The following is a 19,070-nucleotide window of genomic DNA, read 5'->3' on the forward strand; positions in this document are numbered from 1 at the left end:
CCACAGACATGAGCGCCTCTCTTATTAGAAATTATTAATCCAATAAAGCCATTAAAGCCAGAGATTCCAGTCAGTGTGAGTCTGTGTGTGTGCAGCGTGTGTGTGCTGACCTGTTAGCTGCTTGTCGCCTGCTGCCGGGGCGATACGAATGTAGGGCGTGGTGAGCTGGGTGACGATTATAGCGGCTATTCATCCAGGAAGGCATGCAGACAGACAGAGAGAGAGAGAGAGATGGCAGGTCTGTACTGCAGCAGAAACATTAGTAACACACAGCGCCCTGCTCTCCTGTCACAGCACAGCGCTAACACAATGCTAACACAGCGCTAACACAGCGCTAACACAATGCCAACACAGCACACAGCACTCAGCGTTTGTGACTCGAGTCGTCTCCTTATTTTGACCCAGTGCTTCCACCTGCTGTCTCATTATTATCATTATCATTGTTATCAATAAAGCAGGAAACGCTGCACTCATCTGGGTTTAAATAAAGTCACTTGAATGCTCTGATCGTGTGAAGAACTCTTGGTGGCAGCTTTAAACTGCTGATCGGCGTCGCTCCGCTTGCAGCTGAGCTCGAGCCGAGCAGCTCCACGTCCTGCCTGAAGCCGCGAGGACAGCAGCTCTGTCCATCACATTCACATAACTTTCACTGCTTTGGTTGGTGTCCCATCTGTGAGTGCTTCCCTTAAATTCTTTGAAGTTGCAGAAGCTCACGCTGCTCTGATGGAGGCCTTTAGCTCACCGGGATCTTTGGATCAGAGGTTTCTCTGAGATTTGGGTGAAACAGTAACAACCTGGTCAGGTGGTGAGCAAAAAAAAGCTCTCAGCAGACAGAAGCATGAAGTGCTGTAACACCTGGCTCTGACCTGAACCTGAGTCTCTGCCCTCCTCCTCCAGACTCCTGCACCGAGTTCAAAGCAGTTCTCCTGCTGATCAGCCCAGTGAGAGGTTCATTGTCTCTGGTACCAGGGCTGGAGCTCCTTCCTCTTCACCTGGCAATTGCTGATGCTTGTTGAAAGTTCTCAAGTGGACTTTTCTTCACAGTCCTCTGCTGTCTGTGCACCTTTTCCTCCACTGTTCCCTCCCGGTGAACTTTCCACTCCCACCCCTGTGAGAACAGTTGACCTTTTTAGCGGTGACCTTCTGTGCATTCACCCTCCTGCAGGATGCTCATCATCATCATCTGGACAGCTGTGAGGTCAGCAGTCTTCCTCGTGGACTTCTGTAAGCCACAGCCATCCAAAACACTTCACCTGACTATGGGAATATAAAATCCTACATGAAAAAGATAGTGTTTGTTTTAAGAGGCTTTAATAAAAGGTTAATGTTGAACTGTAACTGTTGATCGGGGTTACTAAGAGACGACATTTGGTTGCTATGGAAACACTCTGACCTTCCCAGAATGACATCACCTCTTTCCTTCCTGTACAGGTAACCAATCATAAACTGGGTGTACCTGAAGACACGACCTTTCTCCTGCTGAGGTCTGACTGATTCGCTGCCTATTGATTATAGATCAGTATTGATTTACTGCACCAAACCCCTGTTAGTCTTCTTCTTCAGTCCAAACTGATTTAAACTGAACTGTGAGCCAAACAGAGGAGAGCAGAGCGCTGTTCACCTAAACATACCTGGAAGAGAAGCTCGTTAATCAGCCAATCAGTGATCAGATGTTATTAATCAATCAATCAAGCAGCAGAAGCAGAGAAAGAACAGGAATCTCCTAACCATGTGTTCATCGCACTCACAGAGGTCAGTTAGAAAAAATGTGTTTATTAAAAAAGGATCAATCAGTGTATATACATATACTCACGGTGTTACCATGGCGATCAGTCAGTGCATACAGATCATGAATGTTGAGTCTGACTTAGTGAAGGGTCTCTGCTGGGCCATGAATGGTTTTATACTGGACACTAATCAGGTCCAAAAAATGATGCTGGTTTATATTTGACTGAGAACAGCTCCTGCATGCAGGCCAAAGAACTGCTTATATGACTCATCGACAATAAAGTCAGTGATTATGAAGGACAGAACAAAGAGTGTAAACGGGATTCATGTGCACAATAACCAATCATAAAAGACAAAAACAAAGAAAACTGTAACCTCCAGCACCGCCGCTCAGGCTCCTGGTGGACACACCCACGATATCAGGTTCAAAATCCTACGTCGTCTCGTTCTCCAGAAAACTTACTCTGACTCCGATTTAGCTCAGAGTCAAACTCGTCACAGAGTTTCAGCAGATGCACCTGCGGCACCGACGTGAAGCTCCTGCATCACCTCGTTCTCAATTACTGGATTCACAATCTGAGGTGTCCACAAACATAATCCTGTCCCTGTTTGATATCAGAGACAGCAAGCATGAAGTCCAAAGATCAACCGCTAACCCGAGGTGCGGTACAGGTGTGATAAAACAGGAGTTTTAACCTGTGTTTTTCTTCGTGCTGTTATTATTGACACATTGATATTTTCTCTCATGTATGTATTTTTATGAGCATTTTTGGTTATTGCTGATGAAACATAAAGTTATTATTGGAATAAAAATCATCATTAACGTGAGGCTGAATGTCAGCTCAAATGTGCGTTTCTCTCCACACGCTTCATAATTGAGGGTGCAGCATTTCTCCTTTGTTCTTTTGAAATAAGGTGGAGTTGATCGTGTGCAGAGATGGAAGGAAGTGAGTCTTTTTTCTGTCTGGCTGCATTTAAACGTCACGCCTGCTTCACACGCTCACAGAGGCGGTATCATGTTTCATTTTACACCTTTACTTTCTGCTGTCTCGGTGTGTTTTAACATTCAGCAGCCGTTCACATCACAGCAGCTCTGTTAGTGCTGCAAGGCATCATGGGTACTCTAAAAGGCAATATGGTGGGGGGGGGGGGGTCCTACCCCCTGGGGTTGGCCACTAAAGTATGACTGACAGGTACGTAGGGACCGACAGAGCCAATCAGCATATGGTGTTGTTAGCCAGCAGAAACACGAGCTCCAATAAGAGCTGATTAAAGCCAGAACAGTCGATTACTGTGTGTGTGTGTGTGTGTGTGTGTGTGTGTGTGTGTGTGTGTGTGTGTCTGGTTGATCCTGGATGTCCATCAGGGGAGATAACAGTGTTTTTGTTTAGCTGTGCTGTGCTCTCTGGACACCCATACAGGCCCCGTCATTAGCCTGGGTTTAGCCTGATATTAGCGTAGCACAGAGCTCTCTCTCTGTGCGTGTGTGTGTGTGTGTGTGTGTGCGTGTGTGTGTGTGTGTCGAGGACATGAGTCCATGGTCCTCCTCTGATTGGAGGATAGGTGTCAGGGACAAGCAGCCATCTGTGAGCCATTATACCTCTAGAACCATTAGCCTACAACTCCAACAACTACACACTTTTCAAAATAAAATGATACAAACTACCTTTCAAAATAAATATTAAGGAAGACTTTTACGAATCTTATAGAAATTGGACCTTGTGTTCACTAAAATGTATTCTATAACCTTTCAAATTAAACTGTACTGCCACCAACATCATTTTGTAGAATTTCACATTTAACAACATAAACTTTCAAAATAAAAATTACATTTGTACCTTTAATCAAATGTCTATAACCATTTTCAAAATAAGACCTTGCACATTTACCTTTCACATGCAGCTAATGAAAAGGTACATACAGAATTTTTCTGATTATAATTTTTCAAAATAAAATGAAAAGGGTCCAACTGGTACTGAATAAATTTCAAAGTAAAATGAAGGCTCTTACCTTTAGTGGCCACTCGCACACAGTCGATCTTTGTCTCCTGTTGGAGAGAAGAGCAAATTAGTTTCCTGTCAACACAAATGCCGACATATTAGCTGTCACATCTGGCAACTACCCACACACACACACACACTCATCGTAAACAGAGCGGACAGAAGGCAAATTGCTGTGGATCAGTGCCTGTGCTGGCATTTACCAGCCAACACACACTCACATATAACACAGACACACACACACACACACACTGCGTGAGGCAGGTTTTGGTGAAAGGCGAGCAAGAACATCTTGTGTCTTTCTGGTTTTAACAAACAGCCGACAAATTAACCACAAGAGCTCATGAATATTCATCCTCACACACACACACACACACACACACACACACACACACACACACACACACAGAGCAAAGCGAGGCGACAGTAAAAAGCACTACAGCTGCTGCATTATTCAACACACAGACACGCACATACAAATTAAACCTCCCAGCATCAATAATTAACACCCAACATAATACAATATGTGTGTGTAACTGTTAAAATTTGTCTTTTCATTACACACACATATGGCATACACACGCACACACACTGTAGCCTATTAGTGTCACTGGTCAGGCTGCTGAAACTTTCTGCACCCCTATTAAACAGCTGTGTGTGTGTGTGTGTGTGTGTGTGTGTGTGTGTGTGTGTGTGTGTGTGTGTGTGTGTGTGTGTGTGGTCTCGGTCTCACTCATCTGGTTTTATGACAGGAAGAACAGAGAAAGTGTTCAAATTGACAGAACAGAGCAGAATCATGTGGAACCTTTGTTAAAAGGGGAAGCGTTGCTCTGTCGCACGCCGCCGTTGGGCTCGGCTGCACGCTGTGATTGGATATCTTGACACCTGCCACTTTTTAAAATAAAAGCCAGAGTGTTTGCTCTCTGATAAACACTCTGTGCACAACTGGTTTAACCCCGGAATGCTTAGGTAAACACCTGAGCTAACACAAGTAAAATATTAGTCTGGATTTAAAGTGAATTCTCTTCCTCAAGACAACATTATTGTCATCTTCATCATCATCATCTGGTATTCAGAATAATCCACCACAAACTCATACAGAAACCAAAGATGAAGGTTCAAAGCTGCCTGGCAGTCTGTTTTTACCGCACAGTCTCAGAGAAGCTTTGTTTCAGGCACAAAAACAACAGGTACTAAAAATGACTCGGTCAGGTTCAGGAGCTTTTGGGTCACTGAAAACACATGTTTAAAAAAGTCCTATCAGGGTGGAGATTATCACACAGTGTGCCACTTTATTGTTTACATGAAATGAATTTCTACAATGGCAGATAAAGACAAAATAATGTTGCTGTTAATCTGACTATCTGCAGTTTGCTTACATGCTTACATCTTGATGCAGGCTCAATCATCCAGGTAAGTAAATCTCCAAAAGTTGATTCTGTTCATCTGGACGTAGAGTTTTGTGGGAGAAAAGTTTCATCATCATCCAGGTGACGTCTTCAGTCTCAGCTGACTGCAGGTTTCAATCTTATAAACAGTACATTTGCATAATGACTGAAACCAGCCCACTGAGGGAACAATGGGCTGGGAGGTCAGTTCCTTAATCATAATTATGCAAATTCTCATGACCATTGATCAACAACCACTGACCAAAACCCACTGATCAATGGCCATGAGTCCCATTCACAGAGAGTTGGGGAATGGCTGCAATTACAGCATTGTAAGATGGTGACAGATGTACCCTTAGGCCACTCCTCCATTCAGAGATGGTCTTTTTCACGTAAATGGCCTCCTTGACTCCGCCCTCAAACCACATCAAATTCACCAGGGAGGATATGAAAAGTGGCAGGTTAGCCTTCTTAGACTGTGAGCTTTCCATCAGCAATGGGGGACATCTAAAACCTGACGTGTACCGTAAACCTGCACATACAGTTCTTGTTCAGTATCTAAGGTTTGACTCTCATCATCCACTGGAGCACAAACTGGGTGTTATCAAGAAGCTACAACACAGAGCGATCACCATCCCCACTGACACAGCAGCCAGGGAGGCAGAAGAACATCAAGAAGGCCCTGAGTAAATGTGGTTACCCCAGCTGGACTTTTGTCAAAGCTGGAAAGGCTCCTAAAGAAAGCTCCAGCAGATCCAGGAGGCCATTTACGTGAAAAAGACCATCTCTGAATGGAGGAGTGGCCTAAGGGTACATCTGTCACCATCTTACAATGCTGTGATTGCAGCCATTCCCCAACTCTCTGTGAATGGGACTCATGGACATTGATCAGTGGTTGTTGATCAATGATGATGAGAATTTGCATAATTAAGATTAAGGAACTGACCTCCCAGCCCATTGTTCCCTCAGTGGGCTGGTTTCAGTCATTATGCAAATGTGCTGTTTATAAGATTGAAACCTGCAGTCAGCTGAGACTGAAGACGTCACCTGGATGATGATGAAACGCTTCTCCCACAAAACGCTACGTCAGGATGAACAGAATCAAGTTTTTGGAGATACGTGCTTACATATACACACGCATATACAAAGACAGAGGAGTCAGAGTGAGCTTCGGACGTGGCTTCTACATCCAACACAGACCCTCTTACAACCGACCTTGGTTTTGAATACATTTCCTTTTTAAAAAAAATGTAATTTATGTGTGCTGCATGCCCTTTGTTCATTCCTAAGATGTGAGTCTACACCAACTAAAATACTGTCTTTAGTTAATGTGTGAAAGCCTCAGGGAATTCATACTATGGAGTTCCTGTCTCTCTCAAACTTTCTTCTTCTGCCTTATTGTTACCTTATAACAAAAACACGACTTAGTTAGCATCAATCAATAAAAACAACTTAGTCAGGTTCAGTCTTCAGTCTCATAGTGATCCATTGATATCTGCGTGAATATCCATGGTAGACTGCAGACAGGAGCCGATGACAGCTGATCCAGCTGATTTAAATGATTTGAATTCCACTGTGTTGGTTGTGTTACCTGTAAACAGGTGAACTCACCCCATTGGCAGTGCTGACAGCCTGATAGTAAATCCCATAACTCTTATGAGGCAGGAGGGGAGCATTCCAGTAACCACTGTAGGTCCTGTTGTCACCTGTACAAACACAAAGGTAAACAGACTCACTGATGAACTCACAGACTGACTCAGTGAATGATTGACTGGATCACTGACTGACTCGTTTATTAACTCACTAATTAAGAGACTCACAGACTGATTCGCCAACTGACTGAGTCAATAACTGACAGACCCATTGACTGACTAACTAATTGACTGATTGACTGAGTGAATGACTGAATGTGTCACTGACCCACACAGAAGGGCATGGGCGCCCTCAGCTCGCTCATTGGAAGCTCAGCGCTGAAGTAATACTGGGAGTCCAGCAGCGTGGCGTTCTGGAAGTGAATGGGCACTGGATAACAGCGCAGAATCTCTGCAGTGCCTCTGGTCTGCCTGCGGGGGCGCTCCTCTTCCACCACCACCTGGTATTTACTACAGACAGACAGGTTGAACCATAAACAGATCTTGTAAAACAGAGTCACATGTTTACTGTGATGCTGGCACTGAAGCGAGGCATTATCAGTTTGGATTATGGGAAAAGCAGGATCAGCTGTTTGTGGATCCTGCAGCTTTGACCATGGCTCCAGCTGAGAAGTCCGGTCAAAGGAACCTTTGGGAGAATCAGTAATGCATGTGTTCGTAAAAAGGAAAATGGGATGAAGATCAACTCTTGTTGTTGCAGAATTGCTGCTGTGAGCTTTGCTGTTCGTGATTGTTGCTGATAATTGGCTGGATTTCAGTTCACATACAAGCCGACACATTAAACTGCTCGGCTCTTCTTCTGCCCATCTGTTGATTCATTATTCAGCTCCACATAAAGGTCACCTATGCCTCTCCTCCATCACACTCTCCTTCACTTTTATTAACTCTCCGTCTGTGTGTGGAGGCTGTAACTTTAGTTTGACATTAAACTGATCGTTCATTTCCTCCTGTCAGAGCTGCTATTAAATCCTATACGCAGGTAAAAGACATAAAGGAAGACAAGAAAGGGAAATAACATGAGATATAATATTTGAAAAAATATATAATTCTAGGTAGCTGTCACCTACTTATCCCTGAATAAAAAAAAATCCTGTTCACCATCGACCACCAAAGAATTTTAAAGGACATACAAATATCAGATACTTCATTCTGTATGTGACAGTCAGGAGGAGGAGCTGCCTGATTGCTCCTGTGCTGATTTAAAGCCTCATGAACATCTCATTAAAACCTCAGTCTGACCATTATAAGGGCATCGACAGAAAAAGACAGATCAAGCTCTACCGACATTTAAGGAAACTTTAGCAACTTCGGGAAACCTGTCAGATCCATTAAAACTCTCCACGAGAGAAATGATCAACTTTATTGTCAAAGGAGCTTGCAAAGAAAAGCATCTGGACTTCTTTAAGTTACTTGAAGACGTTTCACCTCTCATCCGAGAAGCTTCTTCAGTTCTAAGGTCAAATGGTGGACACTACAGATTACTACACTACAGATTACCACACAAAGATCACTACTCTCCTCAGTGACAACAATACCTACGAAGCCCTAAAGCGAGACCCCACAAGCAGCTACAAAAATAAAGTTATCGCTTTTCTTCAAGACTTTGAAAAGGACAAAATTATTGACCGCCTTAGATATCACTGCCTTTACCCAGGGGATGCCATACCCTGCATTTACGGACTTTCTAAAATCCACAAGGAAGCTGTCCCACTCAGACCCATAGTCAGTAGCATAAACTCAGCCACTTATAACATTGCTAAACACCTTGCTACCATCCTTGCTCCTCTCGTGGGGAACACCCCACACCACATCAAGAACTCCACCGACTTCACCGACAAGGTCCAGAAACTTCCCCTGGATCCAGATGAAACCATGGTGTCCTTTGATGTAGTCTCTCTCTTCACTTGCATACCCACCACGGAGGCCGTGGAGACTGTCAGAAAACGACTACAAGAAGACAGCTCCTTGGAGGACAGGACCAACTTCACACCCGATCAGACCTGCACACTGTTAGACCTCTGCCTCACCACTACATATTTCAAGTACAACGAAGGCTTTTACAGACAAAAACATGGCTGTGCCATGGGCTCCCCCGTGTCACCTATTGTAGCCAACCTTTACATGGAGGAAGTGGAAAGGAAGGCTCTTGGCTCTTTCAAAGGAAGAGTACCCAGCCACTGGTACAGATATGTGGACGACACCTGGGTCAAAATCAAGACACAAGAAGTGGAATCCTTCACTGCGCACATTAACGCTGTGGATAAGAACATCAAGTTCACCAGGGAAGACACAAAGGACGACTGTTTGCCTTTCCTGGACTGCGCTGTGGACATTGAAGAGAACGGCAAACTCAACATCGAAGTTTATCGGAAGCCCACACACACGGACCAGTACCTCCTCTTTGACTCCCATCACCCTCTGGAACACAAACTTGGAGTAATAAGGACCCTACACCACCGGGCAGAACATGTTCCCTCTAAGCCTGAAGGAAAATAAGAAGGAACACACACATGTAAAGGAAGCACTCAAAACGTGCGGCTATCCTAAATGGGCGTTTATAAAGTCAGCAAAGAGGCACAGAAAAGAAGATCAGACACCAGCGAGGGAGGATAAGAAAGACAGACGCAACAACATTGTCATCCCCTATGTAGCCGGTGTATCAGAAAAACTCAGGAGAGTTTTCTCCAAGCATGACATCCCGGTGCATTTCAGACCCAGCAACACGCTCAGACAGAAACTGGTTCACCCGAAAGACAAAACGCCAAAACACAGACTTAACAATGTGGTGTATGCTGTACAGTGCAGTGAGGAATGCCCAGACCTCTACATTGGAGAGACCAAACAACCACTTCACAAGCGCATGGCACAACACAGAAGAGCCACCTCCACAGGACAAGACTCAGCTGTCCATCTGCATCTTAAGGATAAAGGTCACTCTTTGAGGATGCCAATGTTCACATTTTGGACAGAGAGGACAGATGGTTTGAAAGAGGAGTGAAAGAAGCATCTATGTCCACTGTGAGCGACCATCTTTGAACAGAGGCGGGGTTTACGACACCAACTCTCTGCCATCTATAATCCAGTTTTGAGATCCTTCCCAGACGCCTTAACGCCCACTCACATCCTGGGCCATCTGACCTCAGGAATTCGCATGATAAGGTGGAGCCAGGTTTCACAATGAGCTCACCCGAAACTCTGGCTGATTGGGACCCACACCCAGTTTCACACCTTGGCTCAGGCGATTAGAGGATCATCAGGGGGTCCTTTTGTCCCTCTGTGGGGGGAAACTCCCACTAGGTTTATATCTGGGACTCTCCACCATTTGACCTTAGAACTGAAGAAGCTTCTCGGATGAGAGGTGAAACGTCTTCAAGTAACTTAAAGAAGTCCAGACGCTTTTCTTTGCAAGCTCCTTTGACTACGATGACCTGGATGACTGAGAACCTTCACAGTCGATCAACTTCATTAAAACACCACAAAAACTGACTTTCAGAAAACTCGACATAAACTGTTTTAGTTCTAACTGAACACAGAACACTTAGTTTCTATCAGTGTTTGTACTCTGGAAACAACAGTTGTGTTCCTCACAGGAGTCTCACACACACACACACACACACACACACACACACACACACACACACACACACACACACACACACACACACACACAGGTCTGTGAAAACACTTCAAGAACTATACCACCTCTATTAAGTTACATTATACATGCTTCCCTTAGGCAGTATCATCAGATGACACCCAGCTCTATCTGTCCATGAATCCAGGTCTTTATGTCTTAAAGACATAAAGCCTTTCTGCTTCTTAATTCAGATCAAACTGAGGTTATTGTACTCGGCCCTGAAAATCTTAGAAATATGATATCTAACGTCTTGATGCAGGCTCAATCACCCAGATAAGTAAATCTCCAAAAGTTGATTCTGTTCATCTGGACGTAGCGTTTTCAGGGAGAGAAACGTTTCGTCATCATCCAAGTGGCTTCTTCAGTCTCAGCTGACTGCAGGTTTCAATCTTATAAACAGTACATGTGCATAATGACTGAAACCAGCCCACTGAAGGAACAATGAAAATACATAAACAGGGTGCAACTTTAACACCGATTGTCTGTATGAACAACTCGGTCACCTATAACATCTCCAAGTTTCTGGCTTTGATCCTCAACCCGCTGGTGGGCAGCTCTGAACACCACCTCCAGAACACCCTGGATTTTGTTGAGAAGGTGAGAGATGTCATCATGGAGGCAGATGAAACCATGGTCTTGTACGACGTTACATCTCTCTTCATTTGCATCCCAGTCACAGAAGTGTTGGAGGTAGTTCATAAGAGATTACAGGATGACCCCAACCTCAGCAGCAGGACCGCTCTCAGCATCGACCAAGTTTGTTTGAACTGTGTCTTCATTCCACCTACTTCACATACAAGGGTCAGTTCTTCAGGCAGAAACATGTGTGTGCCATGGGCTCCCAGTTTCACCCATTGTGGCCAATTTGTACATGAAAGAAGCGGAAAAGAGGGCTTTGCTATCCTACCCTGGAACACCACCAAGCCATTGGTTCAGATATGTGGATGACACCTGGGTGAAAATCAAATCTCAGGACGTGCCACAATTCATGGGTCACATTAACTCAGTGGACCGACACATCAAATTCACCAGGGAGGATATGAAAAGTGGCAGGTTAGCCTTCTTAGACTGTGAGATTTCCATCAGTAATGGGGGACATCTAAAAGCTGACGTGTACCGTAAACCTACACATACGGATCAGTATCTAAGGTTTGACTCTCATCATCCACTGGAGCACAAACTGGGTGTTATCAAGAAGCTACAACACAGAGCGATCACCATCCCCACTGACACAGCAGCCAGGGAGGCAGAAGAACATCAAGAAGGCCCTGAGTAAATGTAGTTACCCCAGCTGGACTTTTGTCAAAGCTGGAAAGGCTCCTAAAGAAAGCTATTCCCCAACTCTCTGTGAATGGTCCTCATGGACATTGATCAGTGGTTGTTGATCAATGGTCATGAGAATTTGCATAATTATGATTAAGGAACCGACCTCCCAGCCCATTGTTCCCTCAGTGGGCTGGTTTCAGTCATTATTTACACAAAACGCTACGTCCAGATGAACATAATCAACTTTTGGAAATATGGTATCTAAGCAGACTCTTACTCTGGATGGCATTACCTTGGCTTCCAGTAACACTGTGAGGAACCTTGGAGTCATTTTTGACCAGGACATGTCCTTCAACGCACATATTACTTTGTCTGGCTATCGGACAAAGTACCGGACTCCGCAATACAACTGCCGGGGTTCTCTGTGCACCGCGCGGACAGGTCACAGGATCTTACTGGGAAAAGCAGAGGCGGTGGTGTGTGTTTCATGATCAACAACAGCTGGTGTGATTATGCAAACGTGCACCCGGTCAAATCCTTCTGCTCACCGGACCTGGAGTACCTGATGATTAAGTGCCGGCCATTCTGGCTACCGAGGGAATTTACAGCAGTGATTATTACGGCTGCTTACATTCCCCCACAAGCCGACACTGACCGAGCACTCAGGGAACTGTACAGCGCGATCAGCAGCGAGGAAACCGCACACCCAGAGGCAGCGTTTATCACAGCCGGAGACTTTAATAAGGGAAACCTGAAGAAAGTCTCACCAAAACTCCATCAACACATCCTTTTCAACACACGTGGAAACCGGCAACTCGACCACTGTTACACCTCTTTCCGGGATGCGTACAAAGCCCTCCCCCGCGCCCCATTCGGCCAATCAGATCACCGCTCCATCCTGCTCCTGCCCGCCTACAGGCAGAAGCTGAAACAGGAAGCTCCAACCCGGAGGGCGGTGCACTGTTGGACGGACCAATCGGAGTCTGCGCTGCGGGACTGTTTTGATCACGCGGACTGGGAAATGTTTCACGTGGCCGCCAGAGACATTGATGAATACACAGACTCAGTCTGTGGATTTATCAGGAAATGCGTGGAAGATGTCGTCCCATCCAGAACAGTCAAATCCTTCCCAAATCAAAAACCCTGGATTAACGGAGATGTTCGCGCGGCACGGAACACCGCCTTTGCCTCCGCGAACACATCGGACTACAAACACGCACATTACCAACTCCGGAAGACGATCAAAGCAGCCAAACGTGAGTACAGGGACAGGGTGGAGCAACAGTTTGACAACCCTCGGAGTATGTGGCAGGGACTAAACACGATCACAGACTTTAGAGGGAAAACCAGCACACCGCAGACCACGGCCTCTCTGTGTGAGGATCTAAACGTATTCTACGCTAGATTCGACACAGCGAACACCATGAGACCGGACAGTGTGCGCACCGCGGATGACGTCAGTGCGCACACTGTGTCTGAGGAGGATGTGTGGAAGTGCTTCAGGAAGGTGAACGCACGCAAAGCTACTGGTCCGGACGGGATTCCCGGCCACGTCCTCAAGTCATGCGCGGCTCAGCTGGCTGGAGTGTTCACGCACATCTTCAACCTTTCCCTCTCTCTGTCTGTAGTCCCAGCCTGCTTCAAAATGGCCACCATCGTCCCTGTACCCAAATCCTCCACCATCTCCTCATTGAACGACTGGCGACCTGTAGCCCTGACCCCCATCGTTAGCAAATGCTTCGAGAAGCTGGTCAGGGACTTCATCCGCTCTGCACTACCCGACTCACTGGACCCTCTACAGTTTGCATACCGCCACAACAGGTCCACTGATGATGCCATAGCCCTGACACTACACACTGCCCTGTCACACCTGGAGAAGAGAGACACGTATGTGAGGATGCTGTTTGTAGATTACAGCTCAGCATTCAATACCATCGTTCCCTCGAAGCTGGACAGGAAACTGCAGGATCTAGGACTGAGCAGCTCCCTCTGCAGCTGGATCCTTAGCTTCCTGTCTGACAGACGCCAGGTGGTCAGACTGGGCAGCATCACCTCATCCCCCATCACACTGAACACTGGTGCTCCACAGGGGTGTGTACTGAGCCCTCTCCTGTACTCACTCTACACCTACGACTGCACAGCCACTAACAACTCCAACATCATTGTGAAGTTTGCAGACGACACTACAGTGGTGGGTCTTATCACCAACGGTGATGAGACGGCTTACAGGGAGGAGGTCAGCGCCCTGACCCACTGGTGTCAAGACAACCATCTCACCCTCAACGTCGCAAAGACAAAGGAGTTGATAGTGGACTTCCGGAGGTGCAGAGAAGTACACACCCCCATCACCATCAACGGCGCTGCTGTGGAGAGAGTGAGCAGCTTCCGGTTCCTTGGTGTACATCTGGCTGAGGATCTTACGTGGTCAGTACACACAAACAAAACAGTGAAGAAGGCGCAGCAGCGCCTCTTCTTTCTCAGGAGACTGAAAAGATTCGGCATGAGCCCCCGCATCCTCAGGACCTTCTATCACTGTGCCATTGAGAGCATCCTCACTGGATGCATCACCACCTGGTATGGCAACAGCACCGCCTACAACTGCAAAGCTCTCCAGCGAGTAGTGCGGTGCTCTGAACGGATAATTGGAGGTGAGCTTCCCTCCCTCCAAGACATCTACAGGAAGCGCTGCCTGAGGAAAGCGGGGAGGATCATCAAGGACTCCAGTCACCCCAGCCATCAACTGTTCAGACTGCTTCCATCAGGAAGGAGGTTCTGCAGCATCCGGTCCCGTACCAGCAGACTGAGAGACAGCTTCTTCCACCAGGCCATCAGACTGCTGAACACGTCATAGACACCTCAGCTTCACTACTGGAACTTCAACATTATGCACTCCACACTGTATATAAATGCCACTTGTTTTGCACATATTCAACTCTGTATATTTTATATATTTTATTATTATTATTATTATTATTATTATTTTATTTTATTTTTTTACTATTTAATTTGTAAAAATGTGTATACACACACACACACACACACACACACACACACACACGTAGGAAAATATTTAGTATACACATCCAGAAATGCATACACTATTATATATTGTACATATATTTATTAGTTTCAGGTTGGCCATTCTTGCATTTTGCTCGTTTGTGTTGTTGTGTTTGCACATCTCTGTTGCTTGTGGGGCTCGCACACAAGAATTTCACTCGCATGTGCTGTACCAGTGTGCCTGCACATGTGATGTGACAATAAAAAGTGATTTGATTTGATTTGATATTAAACAAATATGTAAGACTGCTTTCTTCCATTTGTGCAACATCTCTAAAGTTAGAAATATCCTGTCTCAGAGTGACGCTGAAAAACTAGTTCATGCATTTATTATTTCCAGGCTGGACGACTGTAATTCATTATTATCAGGATGTCCAAAAAACTCACTGAAAAGCCTTCAGCTGATCCAAAATGCTGCAGCAAGAGTCCTGACAGGGACTAGAAGGAGAGAGCAGATTTCTCCTGTTTTGGCTTCCTGTTAAATCCAGGATTCAAAATCATCCTCCTCACATACAAGGTCTTAAATAATCAGGCCCCATCTTATCTTAATGACCTTGTAGTACCATATCACCCTATTAGAGCACTTCGCTCTCGCTCTGCAGGCCTACTTGTTGTTCCTAGAGTATTTAAAAGTAGAATGGGAGGCAGAGCCTTCAGTTTTCAGGCCCCTCTTCTGTGGAACCAGCTTCCAGTTTGGATTCAGGAGACAGACACTATCTCTACTTTCAAGATTAGGCTTCAAACTTTCCTTTTTGCTAAAGCATATAGTTAGGGCTGGACCAGGTGACCCTGAATCCTCCCTTAGTTATGCTGCAATAGGTGTAGGCTGCTGGAGGATTCCCATGATGCACTGGGTGTTTCTTCTTTCTTCACACTTATTAATCCCCAGCTCTCTTCCACAGCATGTCTTTAGATATGTGCCAATTCCTCGGCCGCATCCTTTGGAGGCCGCATTTGAAGGCCGATTACGTCACAACCAGGAAATGAAGGGTGCTCCAAATGCGTCCTTTATTTCCCCAGATTTGAAGGATGGGTCGGGTGTATTGTTCGTGGTCCACCATATCCCAGAATTCCTAGCGCGGCCCCGCCAATTCCAGTTTCCAAATATGGCAGAAGCAACTTATTCTTATTACTCTTTGAAATATTTTATTAATTCAATTATTATTTATAATATTTGTATAATAATATAAAATACTTTTCAAATGCGGCAATGGAGTATATCTGCTCGGTTTATCAAGACATCACATATTTGTAAAAGTGCTCTGATGTGTTTGGAGACGTCTGTTACCCACCAGCTCGATAGTTAGCCGGGAGCTCGAGGGTCACTGAAGCCGGCGAGTGCAGCGGACTCCCGGCACATCATTTCAGATCCCCATGGTCTTCACTACTTAGGTTAAACATGATATATAAGTCACTATGATAACTTATAAATGTACATTTTTGGCTTTTTTCAATGTTTCATTTGTTCCTGAGTAAATCGGTTTGGCTGAGATTAAAGTTTTAGTTTTCACACAGTTGAATAAACATCAACTTGATTAAACAGAAGTGTGAGATGGTCGAGAGTTTACTCCTGTTATATTTATAGTGTCCTGTTATATTTTAAATAACAAGGAGCAGACAGCCGAGTTTATTAAACTCCACCGAGACAGCGGTGACGCAAAACTGAAGGCTCGACCGTCCAATTTCACAGCCAATTTCACCGGCCTTCAGAGAACCCGGCCTATGTGGGCCGGGTCCTCTGAAGGCCGGCTTAGGAATTGGGACATGTCTTTATCCTGTCTGCCTCCCCTCACCCCAACCAGTCGCAGCAGATGGCTCCGCCCCTCCCTGAGCCCGGTTTTGAGGTTTCTTCCAGTTAAGTTTTTCCTCCTTACTGTCACCAAATGCTTGCTCAAAGGTCAACGTCTGATTGTTAGTGTTTTCTCTGTATAACAGGATCTTTCATTGGGACAACTGCTGTGATTTGTTGCTGTATAAATAAAATTGAACTGAACTGAAGTGAAAGTATTGTGGCTCTAGAGTAAACTTTCTTTTCCAGCAGAAGAGCCTGTATGTGGTTTACACTGGGCTGCACCTGAATGCAGCACGGTTAGTTTTTAAGACGGCGTGTGTCCCTAGGGACGCTGGAAACAATAGTTGTGTTTTTCATAGGAGTCCAGTTCAGGACAGAAGTTACATATCAACACACACACACACAGTTTCTGACACACATCTGAAGGTGTGGAGGGTGAAACTGCAGTGTTGTCACATTTCCTGCTGGAAAAGGAAACTAATGGAGGACAGGAAGGCGCACAGACACAAACACACTGTTTTTAATTCGCCTCTGAAAGGAAGAGAAGAAGAACAAATTGGATCATTTCTGCCTCGTTCTTTCAGTTCTCCTCCCCCCCACATCTGTCTCTTTCTTTATGTCCTTTCTTCTCCTCTCTGTCGTTGACGTTCCATCTCCAATCACATTTCACCACGCTCGAGTCGCAGGACTTCTTGTGTGTGTGTGTGAGACAGTAATCTGATTACAGCTGCAGGTCGCTGCCGGCAACACCTTTTGTCCTGTGATGCGCGTATCCTACATACGTGTGTGTTTGAATCTGTGTGTGCGTGCCTGAAGGCCAACACACACTGTGGTGTCAGAGAGAAAGTTAAATATAAACACGCAGACCTTAAATCGTATCTCGGAGCAGCATCTGTTCAATCTGATGGATTTCACATCAGACATCATGTCGATTAACACAGCGCAAATCACACACACACACGCCTCGCCCCTACACAAAAGGAAAAACAGATCTCGCTTCAGCTGAAAAGATCCATTTTCCTCCTTTCAGCTTCCTCTTTCTTCGCCCCCACTCAAACACAAGAGTCACGTTCGAGTGACTGATCTGCAGCGTTCGCAGCGCTCTCTCGCTGCTTGCACAGAAAACACGGCCACTCGCTGAAGTGGCGACGAGCACGTGCAGGTGCTTCCGTGAGATTCTTTTCAGACATCTAGCAAACCAAAGAAAGCTGAAGTGGAGCTGGAACTGCTCTTGCTGAGCAAACGCAGGCAGGAATAAACAGCTGACATACACCTCCAACAGCTTCACTGGGTTTCATCCACCCAGTCATCACACAGCAGTGGCAGCACGGTTGCCTCACAGTTTAATTCCACCATCAGGTCTTTCTGTGTGGAGTTTGCACGTTCCTCCTGTGTTTGCGTGGGTTCTCTCCCAGTCGTTGTCTGTCTCTATGTGCTAGCCCTGCGACAGACGGGGGCCTGTCCAGGTCCTACCCTGGGGCTGAATAGGCTCCCGTCGCGCCCCTACATGGAGGGTTGGTGACGTCGGGCTGCTGTCTGGTGGTTAGCTACAGAGGTGGGGTGAGGTTAAACTGTTCTCACTTAATGCTGAGGGTTCCTGATGGGTGGAGAGAAACGCCGTCATATGGACCAAACTCCATCCAAAGAAGGTCTGAGAGGATACACATAGCTCGAAGCCGACATTCATGTTTGGATGACTTCAAATCGCAACAACAGTCGCTTTGTAGTGTAAGGAAGACCCTACACTGATCCTCGGCTTCATGGCTCAGATATGTGGAGTCAGCGAGCGTACGAGCTGCACTTACACTAACTGCAGAACCAAAAGCCACGCCCACTGCCACAGCCTACTCCACGCTCGTTAACACAAGCAGTACATCAGTAGATACGCACAAGCGTCGAGGCCACCAGCTACCCAGCATGCAACACTTTGTGTGTCTCTGCACGCGGGGCTGCTGCAGTATCACGGAAAGACTCACTGTGATTATTTCACAATGACACTTTTGTGTTTTTCATCTTTTTTTTAGCAAATTATTCAGAATTAAAATGAGTAAAAATCATTATTTATACAGCACCAAATCACAACAGCAGTCACCTCGAGGCGCTTTATATTGTACAGTAGATCCTACAATAATAGATACAGAGAAAAACCCAACAATCATATGACCCCCTATGAGCAAGCACTTTGGCGACAGTGGGAAGGAAAAACTCCCTTTTAACAGGAAGAAACCTCCGGCAGAACCAGGCTCAGGGAGGGGCGGGGCCATCTGCTGCGATTGGTTGCGGTGAGAGAAGGAAGACAGGATAAAGACATGCTGTGGAAGAGAGACAGAGATTAGTAACAGATATGATTCAATGCAGAGAGGTCTGTTAAAACACAGTGTCCTCATTATCATAGAGACTCTGTGAGGTGAGATCTCGCGTGGAACTCCACACTGAGGGAAATGAGCAGTTATTTCATGGTTCTTCCATTTGCGAATTATCGCACCACCTATTGTCATCTTTGTCCTGTCATCTGTAGCCCATTCCAGCCTTGTGTAGGTCCAGTCT

The 19,070-nt window shown here is 45.7% G+C and overlaps 1 protein-coding gene across 12 annotated transcripts in view; it reads right to left on the reverse strand.

Annotated features, from left to right (window-relative positions):
- LOC113029555 (receptor-type tyrosine-protein phosphatase mu-like) overlaps window positions 1-19,070 on the reverse strand; it is a 210,631-nt gene that overhangs the window by 96,780 nt on the left and 94,781 nt on the right. For 8 of the 12 annotated variants that reach the window (XM_026180460.1, XM_026180458.1, XM_026180457.1 and 5 more), the window contains exons 15-18: window positions 7,037-7,218; window positions 6,728-6,822; window positions 3,739-3,775; window positions 111-185 (exon numbers count right to left, since the gene is read on the reverse strand). In XM_026180460.1, coding sequence (XP_026036245.1) covers window positions 111-185; window positions 3,739-3,775; window positions 6,728-6,822; window positions 7,037-7,218 — 389 coding nt within the window. The remainder of the gene's footprint in view (window positions 1-110; window positions 186-3,738; window positions 3,776-6,727; window positions 6,823-7,036; window positions 7,219-19,070) is intronic. The other 4 variants (XM_026180456.1, XM_026180461.1, XM_026180459.1 and 1 more) reach the window with 1 other exon arrangement.

Source organism: Astatotilapia calliptera, chromosome 9 (assembly GCF_900246225.1).
Source record: "Astatotilapia calliptera chromosome 9, fAstCal1.2, whole genome shotgun sequence".
In the NCBI taxonomy this organism is placed as follows: domain Eukaryota; kingdom Metazoa; phylum Chordata; class Actinopteri; order Cichliformes; family Cichlidae; genus Astatotilapia; species Astatotilapia calliptera.